The following is a 16,988-nucleotide window of genomic DNA, read 5'->3' on the forward strand; positions in this document are numbered from 1 at the left end:
ATTAGAAAGCACTTAAGCCAGATCTAGTTGCGGAGAGAAGAAAGAGCAGTGAAGAAGATGGATACGAGACTAATTGATTATTGGTTGGAGCAAGTGGGGTACTCCCCGAGGGTAATACTTCACATGCTGATAAATCTGATTTTGGCCCACCCAGTCGGTCATACTTATATTAGGCTGGGTTGTGATTTTAATTAATTAAAAGTACAATACGTAGCATGGATTAGATCCCCAATATCACGATTATCAGTTTTAACATCACTGAATATAAAGCAATTAAGGCAGAACGGTTGTTGACGGGATTGGTTAAACCCGTGAAGATGGGGTTTTGATCAATATGTCATGGAGAATTAGAGTCATCTCCACTAGCCAGTAATAATGCGTGCTCACAATATCTAACAGGTAGGTTTAGGGATTAGTCATGTTCAAGTATAAATCTTCTATGGTTGCGTCATTTGGTTGAAGAAAACAGTCTGCAGCAATATATCATTATCATGTTCATAGTCATACTCTGTGAGGGACGAAGGTCGTTCAACCAAGATGAAAATATAAGACGAGCCGTTTGGTTTAGTATGACTAGCAGGAACCCGTATAACCCTAAAATGGTGTCAAGACTCAAGAGACTAAAATAATTATTACCTATTTAATTCGCGTTTTTGACACCACTTGGAGGTCCAAATTTTGGGCTCTAAAACTCCTATTCCTTGGCCAATTTTTTATTTTTTCATGCTGATTTGAAAAGCATAAAAGCATTTGACCCAGTCAAAAAAGTTTCAGTTGTATATCTTTTACGGTTTTTGCGGAAAGTCGCGTTAAAGTTGATGCCGTGGTGTCAGTAAAATGGCACAGATATATATATATATCGTCTCGCTTTATATATAGTAAGATTGTGAGTCGGTAGAATAAGATGGGAGTTAATATTTCATTTTTAGAACTTAATAAGATTACATTTTTAATTCAAATAAAATTTATCAGCCGAAATGGATGTTACAAAATTTGCAATTAATAACCTTTCAGCTAATCAAACTAACATTTCACAAAAATCAGCGCTATAATTTTTATAAACATAAAATTGAATCATATCTAAAAGTAAAACCAGACACAACATCAATCAGCTCGGCACGCCAACAATCACTAAATGTTATCAGTAACAGAGCTAACGTTAGCAGCCACTGCACGCTGATCACCATATAGAACTGTGCACCAGAGATTGTGTTTTTAACTGCTAACTGATAAGTGAGACTCCGTCTTGTTTTTGACACCGCTGAAAGAGGGGCTACCAACGTCTTACTGTTACTTTAGTAGTTCCGGGGTGGTCACGTGGGTGGTCACGTGGGTGGTCACGTGGGTGTCAGGTGATCAGGGCGTGATTTAACTGACATGTTGCTGGTTGTGTTCTGCTGATGGTGTTCGTGCTGCTGTTATCTGATTTATATTGATTGCAAGTTCGAGTAACCGTTATGGTGGTGGATAACATTTATCAGAAAATGAAGTGCACGAATCACGGCGAGATGATGTTGATTGATATAGTTCAGATGGTGGTCGATATGATTTAAATTGTTACTGGGGGGATGAAGTGATACTGTTATTAGAGATGTATATAGAGATGAAGTGTTACTTTTATAGAGATGAAGTGTTACTGTTATAGAGATGAAGTGTTACTTTTATAGAGATGAAGTGTTACTGTTATAGAGATGAAGTGTTACTGTTATAGAGATGAAGTGTTACTTTTATAGAGATGAAGTGTTACTTTTATAGAGATAAAATGTTACTGTTATAGAGATGGAGTGTTACTGTTATAGAGATGAAGTGTTACTATTATAGAGATGAAGTGTTGCTGTTATAGAGATGGAGTGTTACTGTTATAGAGATGAAGTGTTACTATTATAGAGATGAAGTGTTACTGTTATAGAGATGGAGTGTTACTGTTATAGAGATGAAGTGTTACTTTTATAGAGATGAAGTGTTACTTTTATAGAGATGAAATGTTACTGTTATAGAGATGAAGTGTTACTTTTATAGAGATGAAGTGTTACTGTTATAGAGATGAAGTGTTGCTGTTATAGAGATGGAGTGTTACTGTTATAGAGATGAAGTGTTACTTTTATAGAGATGAAGTGTTACTTTTATAGAGATGAAGTGTTACTGTTATAGAAATGAAGTGTTGCTGTTATAGAGATGAAGTGTTACTGTTATAAAGATGAAGTGTTACTTTTATAAAGATGAAGTGTTACTGTTATAGAGATGAAGTGTTACTTTTATAGAGATGAAGTGTTACTTTTATAAAGATGAAATTTTACTGTTATAGAGATGAAGTGTTACTGTTATAGAGATGAAGTGTTGCTGTTATAAAGATGAAGTGTTGCTGTTATAATAGAGACGGCATGATTTCTATAAATTACGGAGGTTGCAGCATAACAAAAAGTCCTGCGTTTGGCATTCGACCAGCCGACAAAAAGTCTACCTCTAAATTTGTAAAAATAAAATTGATGTATTATATATTGGCAATGGCATTGCGCTGGCCAGCGCTAGCTGATGAATAATATCGCGATTGATATCGTAAATATTTGATTTTGGTATATTGCGCTGGCCAGCACTAACCGGCGCTAGCCGTCGATTAATAATAATATCGCAAATATTTGATTTTAATATTTTGCGCTGGCTAGCGCTGGCCAGTGCTAGCCATGACGAGTAATATCGCAAATATTTGATTTTGAGTTATAATTGCGCTGGTCAGCGCTAGCTGACGAGTAATAATAATATCGCAAACATTTTGCGCTGGCCATCGATGGCCAGCGCTAGTTGTCGCTATCCAGCGCTAGTTGTCGCTATCCAGCACTGGAAAGCGAATAGCGCTAGTTGTCGCCATCCAGCGCTAGTTGTCGCGTTTTGACTTTCGCAAAAAAATATATGGCTAATTTTGCTTCTTGTCGCTCATCACTCATGTAATAGTTATCCATGTTCGCAAATACTTTATCATGCCAACAACAAATAATTTGGTGATTACAGTAACAAGACTGCTTATTGCATTAAAAGTGATGCTATAAGATACACTTGGGCCGGATACTATCTAGTATTCGTCATTTCCTTATCTTTAATATCCGTTACCAGAAAGATAGCAGTATACGAAGCCCAAATTGTATCAATCATCATGTATAATTGCAGTAGTTGGTGTCCTACTGCAAAGTCACTAGAAAAACTAGACATTTGCCATAGAAAACACCTTAGATCATTACTGAACATTTATTGGCCTCATGGAACAATATCCAATGCAAACTTATAGTTATACCTAAGATGTAAGTCAGTATGCAGTAAAGCTATCAGATCGACGATCGTGTCCCTAAAGCAAGGTGGAAGCTCCTAGGTCATATCTTGCGTAGTGCTGATGACTCCCCCGCTGCATTAGCGTTAAAGTTTGCTGTCACAACAAACTGTAAAGGGCGCGTCGGTGCGCATCGTAAGAATTTGTTCAAGATTATTGTGAATGATTTGACCCGTAGAGGTTTAAAACTTAACTCTTTGAATGATCTTAATAAGCTTAAGATATTAGCCGAATGCCGATGATATAGTTGCTTGGAGAAACAAATTTTCACTCTAGCTGTCTTGATCTGTACTGATCACCATTTTAGGATGACTTGATTTCTTTTAGGGGTTTTGAATATTGCAATGGTGTAAACAGTTCCTTAATAATAGGAGCTGAGACACAACCATTCTGAGTCATCGTTGTCGTCATCCAGCACATAGCATTCTGTGGCCTGATCGTATCTGCTACCGACGTTCTCCCAAGGATGGTCTCTATCATCTTTGATAAGTGGGTGCTAGGAAACTTCTTCTGCAGAAATATTTTATCATTATATGTATATATATATATATTTCATTGCTGAACTTCTACACAGTAAAAAAAGCGGTTTTGACAGGATCCTCGTAATTCTTTGCATCATTTATTAACATCAATTCTATAGAATATATACATATTTGTTTTCAGCATGCAAAAAGTGTGATGAAGACAATGAAACTACAGCACAATATCTCACAAGCTGTACAGTATCCTCCTTACACAGGAAATACTACTTTGGTAACTATACCGTCAGAGTGAGAGAGGACACCTTCCATCACACCTTCTCTATCAGTAACATTGTGGGGTTCGCTAGAGCTACCAAGTATCTAGATTTCTATGAACCTTCTTAAAGTCTCTTTTATATTAGCCTTAGTAATCGAAATTGTCCCTCTAACACGATCACCCTCCCCTCCCCAGATTGTTCCCAGACTTGCAACAGGTCCTGCTAGCCCAAGATGTGAAGTTCGTACGGTACGTACCTTTAAATTAGCTGTACGGTACGTACTTAATAAAGTAGGCTGAAAGGTACAAATCCAGTTGATAGCAATGGAAACAAGTTGGCCCAAATAGTATTCAGTGTTTTAAGTCCTTCGTCAATTTGTGAGACTAATTTTAGAGATTACGAGTATATTATGGACAAGCGTAGATTAAGGTTGCGACCTGAGCTAGCTGAAAAGCTGGTGTTCGTATACTGCAACAAAAGGATTGAATTTAATGATAATTACAAGTAGTAGTAGTGTAGTACCGGTTAAGAGCGATCCGGTACACATATTTTCCTCTTAAATCTTTTATTGTTTTAACCACTGTGTTTATTTTCGACTTCTATCTCAAAAATTATGATGATAATACTAATCAAAAATTGCAAGTTATTCACTGAAGTTGATTCTAAAAATTTGAAAAAAAAATTGTACCTTACAGTGCCTGTACGGTACGTACCTTTAAAAGTAGCTGTACCGTACGTACTTAAAGCCCTGTACCGTACGTACTTGCCATCTAAGCTGCTAGCCAGCCAGTTCTAAGGGCGTCCACAGGACAGTCGGCACTTCTAGCTTGACCCAATGCTTGTCTCTCTCTCTCTCTCCCCTCCCCTAATTTTTCTAGATTGTGGAAGGGACAACCATGTTTCTTACTCAGCTTCCCTTATGTGTTTCATTGACCTCTTCAGCCCTTTAAATTTATCTTTTGACATGACATCTCCCAGGACCTCCCAGGACCATAGTATACCATACCAGACATTTCTTTAACTCCTCGATACAGCAAGGCTACTAAAACACGGAGAAGAAAAGAAATAGAGACAAGATTACGGCAACCATGGACTCTTACAAAAGACTAACTGAAGAAACATCCCGGTTTGATCTTTCTGAACTATAAATCTTATATCGGTATAGTATTGTTATCTATTTCTACCTATTGTTGCCTTTTTATCTTTGCTAGTTAATCAGGTTTTTGGGTGCCGGGCCATCCTGGTTACCCTGCTATGGGCCGTTCCCCTGGCTTATGCAGGTCTAGTTTACCCATATTTATGTATATATTCTATAGAATTGATGTTAATTATAAATGATGCAAAGAATTACGAGGATCTAATCAAATCCGCTTTTTTTATTGTGCATTTTATATATTATATATATACCCTCAGACTCAAGCTAAAGATCAAGCTGGATATCATTATCTCAAAAGAAAAGAGAAATTATAAGAAAATATTAGATATAGTTCTTATGCAAAAAATTATGGCTCATTTTTCTTCTTGGCGCGTTGCACATGCAATAAAACTTATCCATTTTCGAAAATACTTTATCAGTACATAACCAACGTGGAAACTTCTACAAGTCATGGTATTCAAATATTGATATATGAATGATGAATATTAATTAATACTATCGATATTTATTTATCAACATAATTGTCCTGACACAGGGATTTTAGTCGAATAGCTACAGATGACAACAGTCCTTACAGCCACAGTCTTCTGCTTGTCTCTCCTACCATATGTTGCTTACCATGTTGGGGAATCCATTGTTAGTGTTGATGACAAGAGCAAGAGTTCATTCCACACCACGTTCTTTAGAGTTGCACTGTCGCTCCTGTCTTTAAACACCATCAGCAACTTCTACATTTATAGTCTGGCCGTTTCTAGCTTCAGAGCATTTATCCGGTCAAAGATGCAGCTGTCTTATCAGTACATAACCAACGTGGAAACTTCTACAAGTCATGGTATTCAAATATTGATATATGAATGATGACTGCTTATGGCATTAAAAGTGATGCTATAAGATACACTTGGGCCGGATACTATCTATTCGTCATTGCCTCATCTTTAATAGGAGACACAACCATTCTCATAGCATCCATAAAGTACAAGGCATTTAAACTTCACCGAGTCATCACTGTCATCATCCAGCACATAGCAGTTTGTGACCTGATTGTATCTGCTACCGACGTTCTCCCAAGGATGGTCTCTGTCATCTTTGATAAGTGGGTCCTAGGAAACTTCTTCTGCTACTTGATATCCTATGCAAGTTACTATTCCAACGTGACGAGTGTGTTTCTTATCTGTGCCATGACAACCAGCAAGCTGCTCCTCCTGAAATATCCCCTCCAATTTGGAACAACCACTTCGAAGAAAGCACACTTGATCTGCGTGACATGTTGGTTGGCAGCTTTCACCTTACCTATGACACTCCTTCTCGTAGATAAAGACGATGTTTTCTTTTCAATTCAGGGCTATGGATGCGATTATGGTTTCTCCTCGGAGATTTTGCACTATCTGATGCCTTTTATGGCAGTGCTATTTGCATTTATTCCAACATGCCTGGTTGTTTTAACCACCGTTTGTTTGCTGATTGAAGCCAGAAAAGTTGTTACCCGGAGCAGAGAAAGTTTGAAGTGGCAGGGGATCGTGACAACAGTCCTTACAGCCACAGTCTTCTGCTTGTCTCTCCTACCATATGTTGCTTACCATGTTGGGGAATCCATTGTTAGTGTTGATGACAAGAGCAAGAGTTCATTCCACACCACGTTCTTTAGAGTTGCACTGTCGCTCCTGTCTTTAAACACCATCAGCAACTTCTACATTTATAGTCTGGCCGTTTCTAGCTTCAGAGCATTTATCCGGTCAAAGATGCAGCTGTCTTATCAGTACATAACCAACGTGGAAACTTCTACAAGTCATGGTATTCAAATATTGATATATGAATGATGAATATTAATTAATACTATCGATATTTATTTATCAACATAATTGTCCTGACACAGGGATTTTAGTCGAATAGCTACAGATATTTTACCATGAAAATGAGGTTTTCATACAGTTTCTTTTTTCAGGAGGAAGAGCGAGTGGCACAGCAAACACAGAAGCGAACACTGGAAACGTGAATGAAAGGAGACGGGAGCCAACAAACACCAGTTTGATTGTGATACGGTGACCCAGAACATTGTTAGAATAACTAAAATACCAAAAGAAGCTTTTAGTATTATTAGCACAATATATTCAATTACAAAAACAATGTCTAATTTTGATATCTGGAGTGGTTGTAAATTAAAATCTTAACTTAATTACAAAATAAAATAAGCGCAAAATACAGCTTATTACTCCTACATCAATATGTCGGATCTTATGATTGTTACTTTGCTATGATCACAATGACAAACATTTGTTAATTTTAAGTCAGCACTCAGCAGAATTTATTTCAATTCTGGTATTACTTATACGTGATTTTTGTTAATTTGTTCTCCCCGTTTTCATTATTGCTCCATATTCAGGGATTCTTTACAACACATGATTGTGATTTTGTTATATTTAAACTTTTGGTATCAACGAAGTTTTTTAAATTAACTAAAAAAGTGGCCATGGAATGAATAATTTTGGTTTCTGCGATTGTGAAAAATTAAACAGCCTTACAGATTCTGCTGCTCAAGAAAACTATCTGCCGCTCCAATTTGACACTTAGAACTACAATAAGTCACCTGTCAAAAGTCGATGCCAAGCTTCATTACCTATTTCAGTATTTCTCGTAAATTACGGAGGCTGCAGCATGGCAAAAAGTCCTGCGTTTGGCATTTGACCAGCCGACAAAAAGTATTTTTTGAAGTTATAGAAATGAAGTGTTTCTTGGGAAATGATAGTAAAGTAGTAAAGAGATGAAATGGAGGTGAATTAAAGTTTTACGGTCACTGGTGGATCACTCAGGTATTTTCAATTTAAGCTACCGATAACATTATTCAATTGTTTGCTATTTATTAGGTTTTCTAAAACTAATATAGTTTTATTTGTTCAAAATTAAATAGTTGAAGGGGTGGATTTGTTTTCAGAGTTACAATTTTACAATGATCTGCTGTAAAACTTCCGTACAATTAAAATTAGTTCAAGATGATGGAGATAAGATAAAATGAACATAATATATATTCAACAAGGATAAATACGTATAAAAATTTAATTTAAAAGCTCCACATATCGACTCTTGAGCCCCTACGATTCAAATGGTTGGCCGACTCAGTTCTCGATAAATAGCCACAAAAGCTATAATTCACATTTGAGTACTCTAGTAAGATCTTAGTGTGGTTACTAATAAACACCAAAAGATAAGTTCTCAAGTTCTGCTTGCTAGTGTCTAAGTTTGTCAGTTCCCTCGCTCATAATGTCGCACACAATGTCGCACAATATGCCGCATATGCCGCCTCAATATAAATATTACGTTAACAGTTCTCGGAGTGGACATCATTAAAAGTGGGTATCCTTCCCACGTATTAAAATCGGAAGCTCGCTGAATCTCGCGTATCTTTTTTGGTGTAATACATGGTTCGTCTCACCTCAATATTTAGGTAATTAAACTTTGATTTTCGATTACGAATCTTTTCACAGACTCCGCAAATCCTGAAAATAAATCATAAATAGATAGATAAGATAATGCTTGTTAGACTCTACATAATCAATTTTGATGGTTATTATTTGTTCTCACGTAATAAAAATTAGATTAATAGAACAATTGTAACCTACCGCAATTGTTAAATGCGAGTTAATGAAGTGGTTAACTTCATTGTGAAGAAACGAAAATTGTCATAACTATGAACAAAATACAAATCATTGATATATTCAACAGAGTTTATAAAAAATATTACAAATAGTAATTGTTTCTTAAAAAATGGACAATAAAATAAAAATTATTCTGTTGAAAAACCAACAAAATACGAAAGGATAATGAAAAGCTTACTTTGCAAAATATGCTCAGCTGTGATAGTTAGCTGTAGTGGTTGTTGTAGTGGTTGCTAGAGTTAAACCCAGCATTTTCTTCGTCCACTGCCATAAAGGTAGTCTCCACCATCTCGTGTTGTCCATCTGAAAATTAACATCATGATAAACTGATCATTCCTTTACTCATAAAGGTAGTCTCCACCATCTCGTGTTGTCCATCTGAAAATTAACATCATGATAAACTGATCATTCCTTAACTCATAAAGGTAGTCTCCACCATCTCGTGTTGTCCATCTGAAAATTAACATCATGATAAACTGATCATTCCTTTACTCGGTGGTTGTGCAACTTATCCAAGTTATATTAGTAGCATTGCAGTACCCAGGTAGGATTAACTAAGCTTTAGATTAGTAGAGATTAGTAGCATTGCAGTACCCAGGTAGGATTAACTAAGCTTTAGATTAGTAGAGATTAGTAGCATTGCAGTACCCAGGTAGGATTAACTAAGCTTTAGATTAGTAGAGATTAGTAGCATTGCAGTACCCAGGTAGGATTAACTAAGCTTTAGATTAGTAGAGATTAGTAGCATTGCAGTACCCAGGTAGGATTAACTAAGCTTTAGATTAGTAGAGATTAGTAGCATTGCAGTACCCAGGTAGGATTAACTAAGCTTTAGATTTATTCACTGATTTTCGAACATATTAGTTTAAAGGGATAATACTTGAAACTTTGCTTAAAGTTCTTATATTATTATAAATAGGCAAATAGGTACAATCCTGACCGGCTGTTACGGTAACAGCCCTCTAACAGCCCTCTAACAGTCACTTATAATAACTATGATTAATACCCCGACCTAATTAAGCCCAACTCACGAGTTTCATTTTGTTCAATCACGAGTTTTTCCTTATTTTCACTAATTAATTTCCCTCACTATTTTCACTAATTGAGGAGACCATTAGTGAGCATGATCGGCTGAGCTGGGGAAACATTTCAACTATATCCTATATTTTCCTGACCACTTATAAGTAGCAACATGTCTCCAATTTTGTCCACGACCCTACGTTCCCAACAAAAACTCGCATTAAACCTTTCACGATTTGCTGGTACTATCTTACTATTGCACTCTAACTGGCAGCTGATGAGGTTCTAAATGTTTTCTGGCATCGTTACTTGGAGTTGATGAAACTTTGAATATATTCTGACATGGTAAATTCCAGTTAATTGAGTTCCGAGTAGAATCTAAGTATGTGCTTGAGACTTTGTAGTTGGGCGTTGGCACCGCTACTCAATTTGAAGTCTGCAAAGTTTTTAAGGAGTTAAGGCTTTCTCCTATCATTACTTGAAGCTGATGAAACTTTGCATATATTCTGGCATACTAATTCGAGGTTTTTAATTGAACTCTGAGTTTTATATCATCTTCTGAGTACCTAGAATGTTACAACTTTGTACGTGACCGGTCAAAGTTCTAATACTGTTAAGGTGTTATTGCCGTACCAGCACACGATGATCTATACTCCTTTTTGTCGTACAATTATGATAACTATCACTTTATCAGGGTATTTAGTTGAGAAGAATTGGAAAGATCATGTGATTTTACTGATTCCAGATTACGAGCACAGGTGATTGGAATAAGTCTTAGAGCACAAAAAGTTTGATAAACTCACTCTCAAGTGACCTCCCCCTCCTCCCCCTCCCCCTCCTCCCCCAACAAGGTATCTTAAAAACCACTTACTTTCCATGTCATCATCTTTAGTGAGGAGGTCTGTTTGTCCGTCTCCGTTGTTGGTATTATTGGTGTGTCTCATCAACTTGTTTGCTCCGTCCATCACGACCTCCTGGGCTTTCGAGGTCAGTTTCCTTCCTTTTGCTTTCAGCATCCTAAGAGAGTTAAAAACGTCCAAAAAAACAAACTTAAAGTTGGCGTTACTTTTTTTATAAAATTCAATCGGAAAATCATATGTCTTGCTTTATAAAATTCAATTAGAAAGTCAAATCGAAAGGTCAATCAGAATTTCGATATCATGTCCGCCACGAATTATCGGTGCACTGTAAGAAGGATATCTACAATGTATTAAAGTATTAATATTGTACACAATATGTCAATATTATTAATATTGTCTGAAGTTACCTGGTATGAGCTGCAGATACAGACCGGATAGCATTGAACACTGAGGTCACTAACGTCAGACCTGTGGAGAACGGTATTATTGGAAACGCTGAAAATCAGCGGAGTGCTGCACACAAAAACGTAAAATCAAATGCTGTGAGCTGTCAACCAATAAATACGTATTGCCGCAAAAGGGGGACGAGGCAAAACACAGAGGAGAAACAAAACAAGAAAAAAGAAGAAACAAAACAAAAACCCACCAATACAAAAGACGAACAAGACCCGGATAAGAACGAGGTGGTTAGCCTCCGTCATGGAAATGTCACCCAGTCCCACCGTGGTCAGGGTGATGACGTAGAAGTACATGCACTTTACGAAGGAGTCAGTTGGGTTACTATTGTTCAATATCTGAGGAGGAATTAATTTTTTAAAGGAAACAAAATAGAATATTATACAAAATAGTTTTACAATCACAATGCTGGCAAGCATAACCGTTGCCCTTATATTCACAATACTATTTACCCCCTATACTATTATATCCCCTTTATTGTTTTCCAGGCATTAAGACTCATCGAAAGTAGTTCAGCAGGTATATTTAAGTTCAAAACATTCTAATTCAATGTAAAAATGACATGAATAAGAAATAGTTATGTGGAGGTTTTTAAGAAATTTGCGCAAAATACGCGCCAGCATGTTATACGAAATTAGGTAAAAAAACCAAAATCGCCATATTCAGGTGCCTTAAAAACCATGTTAAAATTGAGTTAGAGATCTGAAACTTTGCAGGGCGTCTAGAACTTGTCCAAATCGACTGTAAAAAAATGTCATGTTTCAGGAGTATCGGGAAATGGGTTTTCTGGAACCCCTGTTTTACAACAGATTGTCGTGAAGCATATATATATATGTATAGACGCTTTTGGCAGTCAATTGTAGCCTACATTTAAGTATCCGTAGATTCAAAAGTATAAAAGATACAGTCATTTCGAACCACAGGTTTTAAAGATAATTGTTTATACTTTAGTTTACATTATATCGAAAAATAATTTAACGTCATCATCATCACTTGATGACGTCATCAATTTAAGTGTTTTTAAAACTTGATTTTTGACAAAATAACAACTTTTCAAATCGATTTTTCACCATTAAAAAGTAATTTTATTCAAAATCTGAGGACATTTTCAACTTAGATAATTGTTCAAGCATTCTGAAAATCTACCGGAAAATTTTCCTACCTTGCTCCTTCATAAAGATATTTGCTATTGAAGTTAGTGCTTTTTTGAAGAATAATTTTTTTAAAACACAAACGTTGTGAATTAGTATTCTCTGATGTCGGGCCATCTCTTGGGTTGTGGAGCTCAATTTTGCTTCCTTAAGGTATAAATTGTGTAATAGGCTAGTTTTAAAGTTGAAAATCGAAAAGTTGCACACGTGAGGACACGCCCAAATTGATTTAAAATTGCTAAAATCACTGAAAATTGTTATTTTCACGATTTTTATCAACTTTGGAGTCCCGTTGTGATTAAAGTTCTTTTTTGAAATCTTCTGAAACTTTGCATGCTTATTAAACTATATATTAAATACCACTATGCAAAAATTTACGGTGATTCAATATTGTATGCGCACGCAACGTCCGCTCAAAGTTTGCACGTGCGGAAGGTGAGAATTTTGCTCATTCGTGATTTCGAATATATTCTGCTTTCCCACGATATTTAAATGGCATTATTTATGAATTAAATGCCAACTTGAATGAGTAAAAAGTGCCATATTCAGTCTGTTATCGACAGATATACCTACCTAAACACAAGGAAATGTTTTCAAAGGTAAAATTTCGAAATCGTTAAAATTACCTCCTTATTAATGAAGTTTCGACTGTGTAAATTATCCTGACATTATAATCAAAAAGAGATGATATTTGACCAAAACCCATAATCATGGGTAGAGTGAACCGCTGCCAGTGTCTCTCTTTTCCAAACAAAAGGAAATGATATTAATTTGAGGAACCGTCCGCAAATGCAAATTGATACCGAGAATGAAATCGCTCGCTCGCTTTTACGAATTGTAATAAAGCTTATTGAATGGGAAAAGCGAGCGACCGATTTCATTCTCGGTATCAATTTGCATTTGCGGACGGTTCCTCAAATTAATATCATTTCCTTTTGTTTGGAAAAGAGAGACACTGGCAGCGGTTCACTCTACCCATGATTATGGGTTTTGGTCAAATTAACATAATAGAAATAATCTCATCTGAAAACGAGCAAACAGTCCATAGGACTGAAAAAATAATTAATTTTCTTTCAATTCGAAAGAATTAAACTCGAAATTATCCAAGTTGGGTTGATTAAATTTGATTATTCTGATTTAATAATTTCAATTTAATTATTATAATTTAACCATTATGATTTAATCATTATAATTTGACTACTCTAATTAATCATTCTAATCTGATTTGTTCAACTTACCGCAGACCACATACAAATGAATACAATGAGAGCAAGCAGGAGAACGAAAAGAGAGAACACTCTCGTCGTCATATCTCGCAACTGAAATTAGGTATAAGTTAACTTCAATGGTTACAACAAAGGTTCTAATCTTATATAAATAAAACATTTTTTTTACTGAACTATGTACATAGTATGGGTTGACTTATTCTTATTTAGCAGTGCAAATTTTGGAATTTGGCCGCCAAATTTTTTTAAAGGCCTAACTCAAAATTCTGTCCCAAAACTTAAGGTCATGAGACAATTCTACGTTGATTCTGAAAATTTCATGAAAAAAATATTGAAACCCTATTGAGTTCTATTGTTTTGAGCAAAGTCAGTTTTGCAAATATCGCGAACTGAGATATGGGCAATTTTGCTCATTTTTTGCGATTATTTGAACACAGAATCCACAGTTAGGTAGATATTGAGCTGATAATCATAGAGAATGTGTAGTATAGGCTTACCTTCTATATAAAGCTGGTTTCATTCAAAAATATTGATATTTGACCAATTTATGGGCCAAAATCGATCAAATTTGGTGCGTATTCCCAAATATGGGCATATGGTTTTTATCCCATAACTCGGCCAATTTTTATCCAATTTTGATAAAACTTAATGTGTGTGTTCAGAAGACTAGTAGCTACAAGTAGAGCATCCCAAAGCATGGTTTTGGGCATGTTGAGGGTATTTGGCTAAATTGGGGCCAATTTGGACCGAATATGGGCGTGGCTGCCCCGCGGGCACTGTTTGGCTGTTGGGGTCCGGGACCCCCCCAAAATTTCGGTCACCGGTCCTAGTTTGTTGGTCAACTGGTATCTCGAAACCAAGTTTCACAAAAAAATCAGGGTGAACCCCCCCCCCCCCCCCCCTTAATACCCACAGTTTATATTCACTTGAATTATTGGGTACAATAATATGAAAGTGAAAGTGAAAGTGAAAGTGAAAGTGAAAGTGAAAGTGAAAGTGAAAGCGAAAGTGAAAATGAAAGTGAAAGTGAAAGTGAAAGTGAAAGTGAAAGTGAAACATTACTTACCTCAAACTGTCTGTTCACTTTAGACATTATGGTGGAGAATAAGTTGATACTGGCACTGAGAAAGGCAACTATTCCCTTAGAGAAGAGTGCTAGGTACATCGCCATTATGGGGATACCTGCAGAATTGAGTAAAAGTTAAAAGAGCAGTGGAAGTGAAAGATAAAAGTTACTAAGGCTATCTTTAAGCGAAACTTAAATTTTCGTGCTTTATAACCGTGAGCTTTAAGTTTTAACCGTGCCTTTATTTCGACTATTGAGCAACCCTTGAGTGTATAATTGATAGATAACCAAGGTGCCGAGTTTCAGTTAATGACCAAATTTGGTGATCTTACACCTGCGAGTCTTACTCCTTAGAGAGTCTTACACCTGAGAAATTCTTACACCTGAGTCTCATGCTAGACTTACCGACAACAGAATAACAAAGTGTGAACCACTTCCCGGCATGAGTTCGTGGTGACATGCTGCCGTAACCTGAGTAAATCTTGTAAGTAAACGTTTTAAAAGTATTGATTTTTTAGAATTGCTGGGTTGACAGTATGTCGAAACAGATAAGGGAGTTTATCTGTCAGAAAACGAGAAAAACCTTGATTAAACTGTAATTTAGCTTATGACAAGAGATATTGGCAGAAATTACAGCGAAATTTTGACATTCAGTCATTTTTTAAGGGGAAGATTAGAGTTGGCGTTGTTTTTTATAACTATCCCTTGTCTAGAAATTAATTAAAATGACTAAAAGAACGAAAAACCTTACCTATAGTGGTTAAAACAGTGGCACAGAAGTCTAAAGAGCTCCAAAAGTTCCACAGGTTCTTTTGCGTATTAACGTTGTCGAGCTTGAAGCACCGCGTTCCATGCAAACCTTTTAACTCCGCCCATCTATCTTCATCCCAGGCTGAAGATATTAAGAATTAGAATCAGAAATTATTTAAACATTCGTGGATATGGATACAGGTGGGAGGGTGAACCATGCTTGTTTTGAAACGTGACAGCGATTCTGGATTTTAGTTTGTCAATGATGGTTAATCGCTTTTTAGTGTAAGAAATGATTAAGCTCACCACCCGACAGTACCCAGAAACAAAACAATGATAGACCCTCTCAAACTTTCTACATTCTAAGCAAAAAAGGGGCTTTAATTTAAAAAACGAAAAAAAGGGGGCTTCATTAGTAACTTACGTGTCATTCCTGGAAGATGAGGAATCCCATCTTCATCGTTAGGGTCGTGGGTTTTATTAAGGAAATATTTAAAGTCACCTTGAAGTCCCAGGTATTTGCCGATCGCTTTTGATCTGGGCATTTGAGAGTTAGTTGTTTTTGATTTGATTTTATATTTTGTTTCCTTACACTCATACTTTGATAAAAACGTGAACCAAATTCATAATGACAACTTATCAGCACTGCTCGTCAAGCAGTTTTTTTACATCCATAGAATATAACTGATGATAAATAACAATAACTAATATATTAACTAATATATATATAATATATCGATAACTATATAACTAATATTAAATGATTTGATATTAGTTACCTATACAGTAAGAATAAATAAAATATATCTGAAACCACTCACCGATACTTCTCATTATTTTCGATAGACACAAATGCGAAAGCGCAGCCCGTTAAGAAGATTAAGTTGATGATAAGTAAGACGAAGGAGTTTAAAAGTGCTTTCTTTCCTTTGGCTGTTACTTTTCCGAAGAACCCAAAAATGGGGGGCATTCCCCGACTCTGAAAATAAATACTGTTAGAAGAAAACATATAGTTTTAGATTTTAACCATAAAATCTTGTTAAAACGTCAACGAACTAACGAGGGTTCAGCATGAAGTTTGTGTGATGGTTGATTTCGAGAAGAAATCAAGCATAACACAAATTGTTAGCTGAAACCCCCCCCCCCCCCCCGCCTCTTCCCCTCCTCGTCCCCTTTATGCAATTTTCCGTTCCATGCAGTGGCTCATGTGTACAGTTCATGGATTGTTAAGACAAGGTAAATTTATCTAAACGATATTGTCTAGACAATTTCTTAAATAATTACGAACCCTATAGATAATTATTTGTGTCTTTATTTATGATTTATTTATGTCGTTATTTATGATTTATCCTGAATTATTCGGCGGATTTCGGTCATATCGACGAATTATTTCTGTGCGGTTATCGTTTATTTTTACTAGCAGGAACCCGTCTAACCCTAAAGTGGTGTCAAGACTCAAGAGACTTAAATAATTATTACCTATTTAATTCGCGTTTTTGACACCACTTGGGGGTCCAAATTTTGGGCTCTAAAACTCCTATTTCTTGGCCAATTTTTTATTATTTCATGCTGATTTGAAGGCCATTAAAGCATTT

General features: G+C 36.1%; 1 protein-coding gene across 11 annotated transcripts in view; it reads right to left on the reverse strand.

The window, feature by feature from the left end:
- Positions 1 to 8,202: 8,202 nt before the first annotated feature.
- LOC134822051 (potassium channel subfamily K member 4-like) overlaps positions 8,203 to 16,988 on the reverse strand; it is a 120,474-nt gene continuing 111,688 nt past the window's right edge. For all 11 annotated transcript variants that reach the window (XM_063832893.1, XM_063832897.1, XM_063832898.1 and 8 more), the window contains 11 exons: positions 16,215 to 16,372; positions 15,818 to 15,930; positions 15,395 to 15,535; positions 15,049 to 15,114; positions 14,644 to 14,759; positions 13,590 to 13,670; positions 11,391 to 11,538; positions 11,152 to 11,212; positions 10,756 to 10,901; positions 9,043 to 9,167; positions 8,203 to 8,705 (listed from right to left, as the gene is read on the reverse strand). In XM_063832893.1, coding sequence (XP_063688963.1) covers positions 9,070 to 9,167; positions 10,756 to 10,901; positions 11,152 to 11,212; positions 11,391 to 11,538; positions 13,590 to 13,670; positions 14,644 to 14,759; positions 15,049 to 15,114; positions 15,395 to 15,535; positions 15,818 to 15,930; positions 16,215 to 16,372 — 1,128 coding nt within the window. In that variant the 3' untranslated portion in view covers positions 8,203 to 8,705; positions 9,043 to 9,069. The remainder of the gene's footprint in view (positions 8,706 to 9,042; positions 9,168 to 10,755; positions 10,902 to 11,151; positions 11,213 to 11,390; positions 11,539 to 13,589; positions 13,671 to 14,643; positions 14,760 to 15,048; positions 15,115 to 15,394; positions 15,536 to 15,817; positions 15,931 to 16,214; positions 16,373 to 16,988) is intronic.

This window comes from Bolinopsis microptera, chromosome 10 (genome assembly GCF_026151205.1).
Source record: "Bolinopsis microptera isolate Bmic1 chromosome 10, MBARI_Bmic_1.0, whole genome shotgun sequence".
NCBI classification, from domain to species: Eukaryota; Metazoa; Ctenophora; class Tentaculata; order Lobata; family Bolinopsidae; genus Bolinopsis; species Bolinopsis microptera.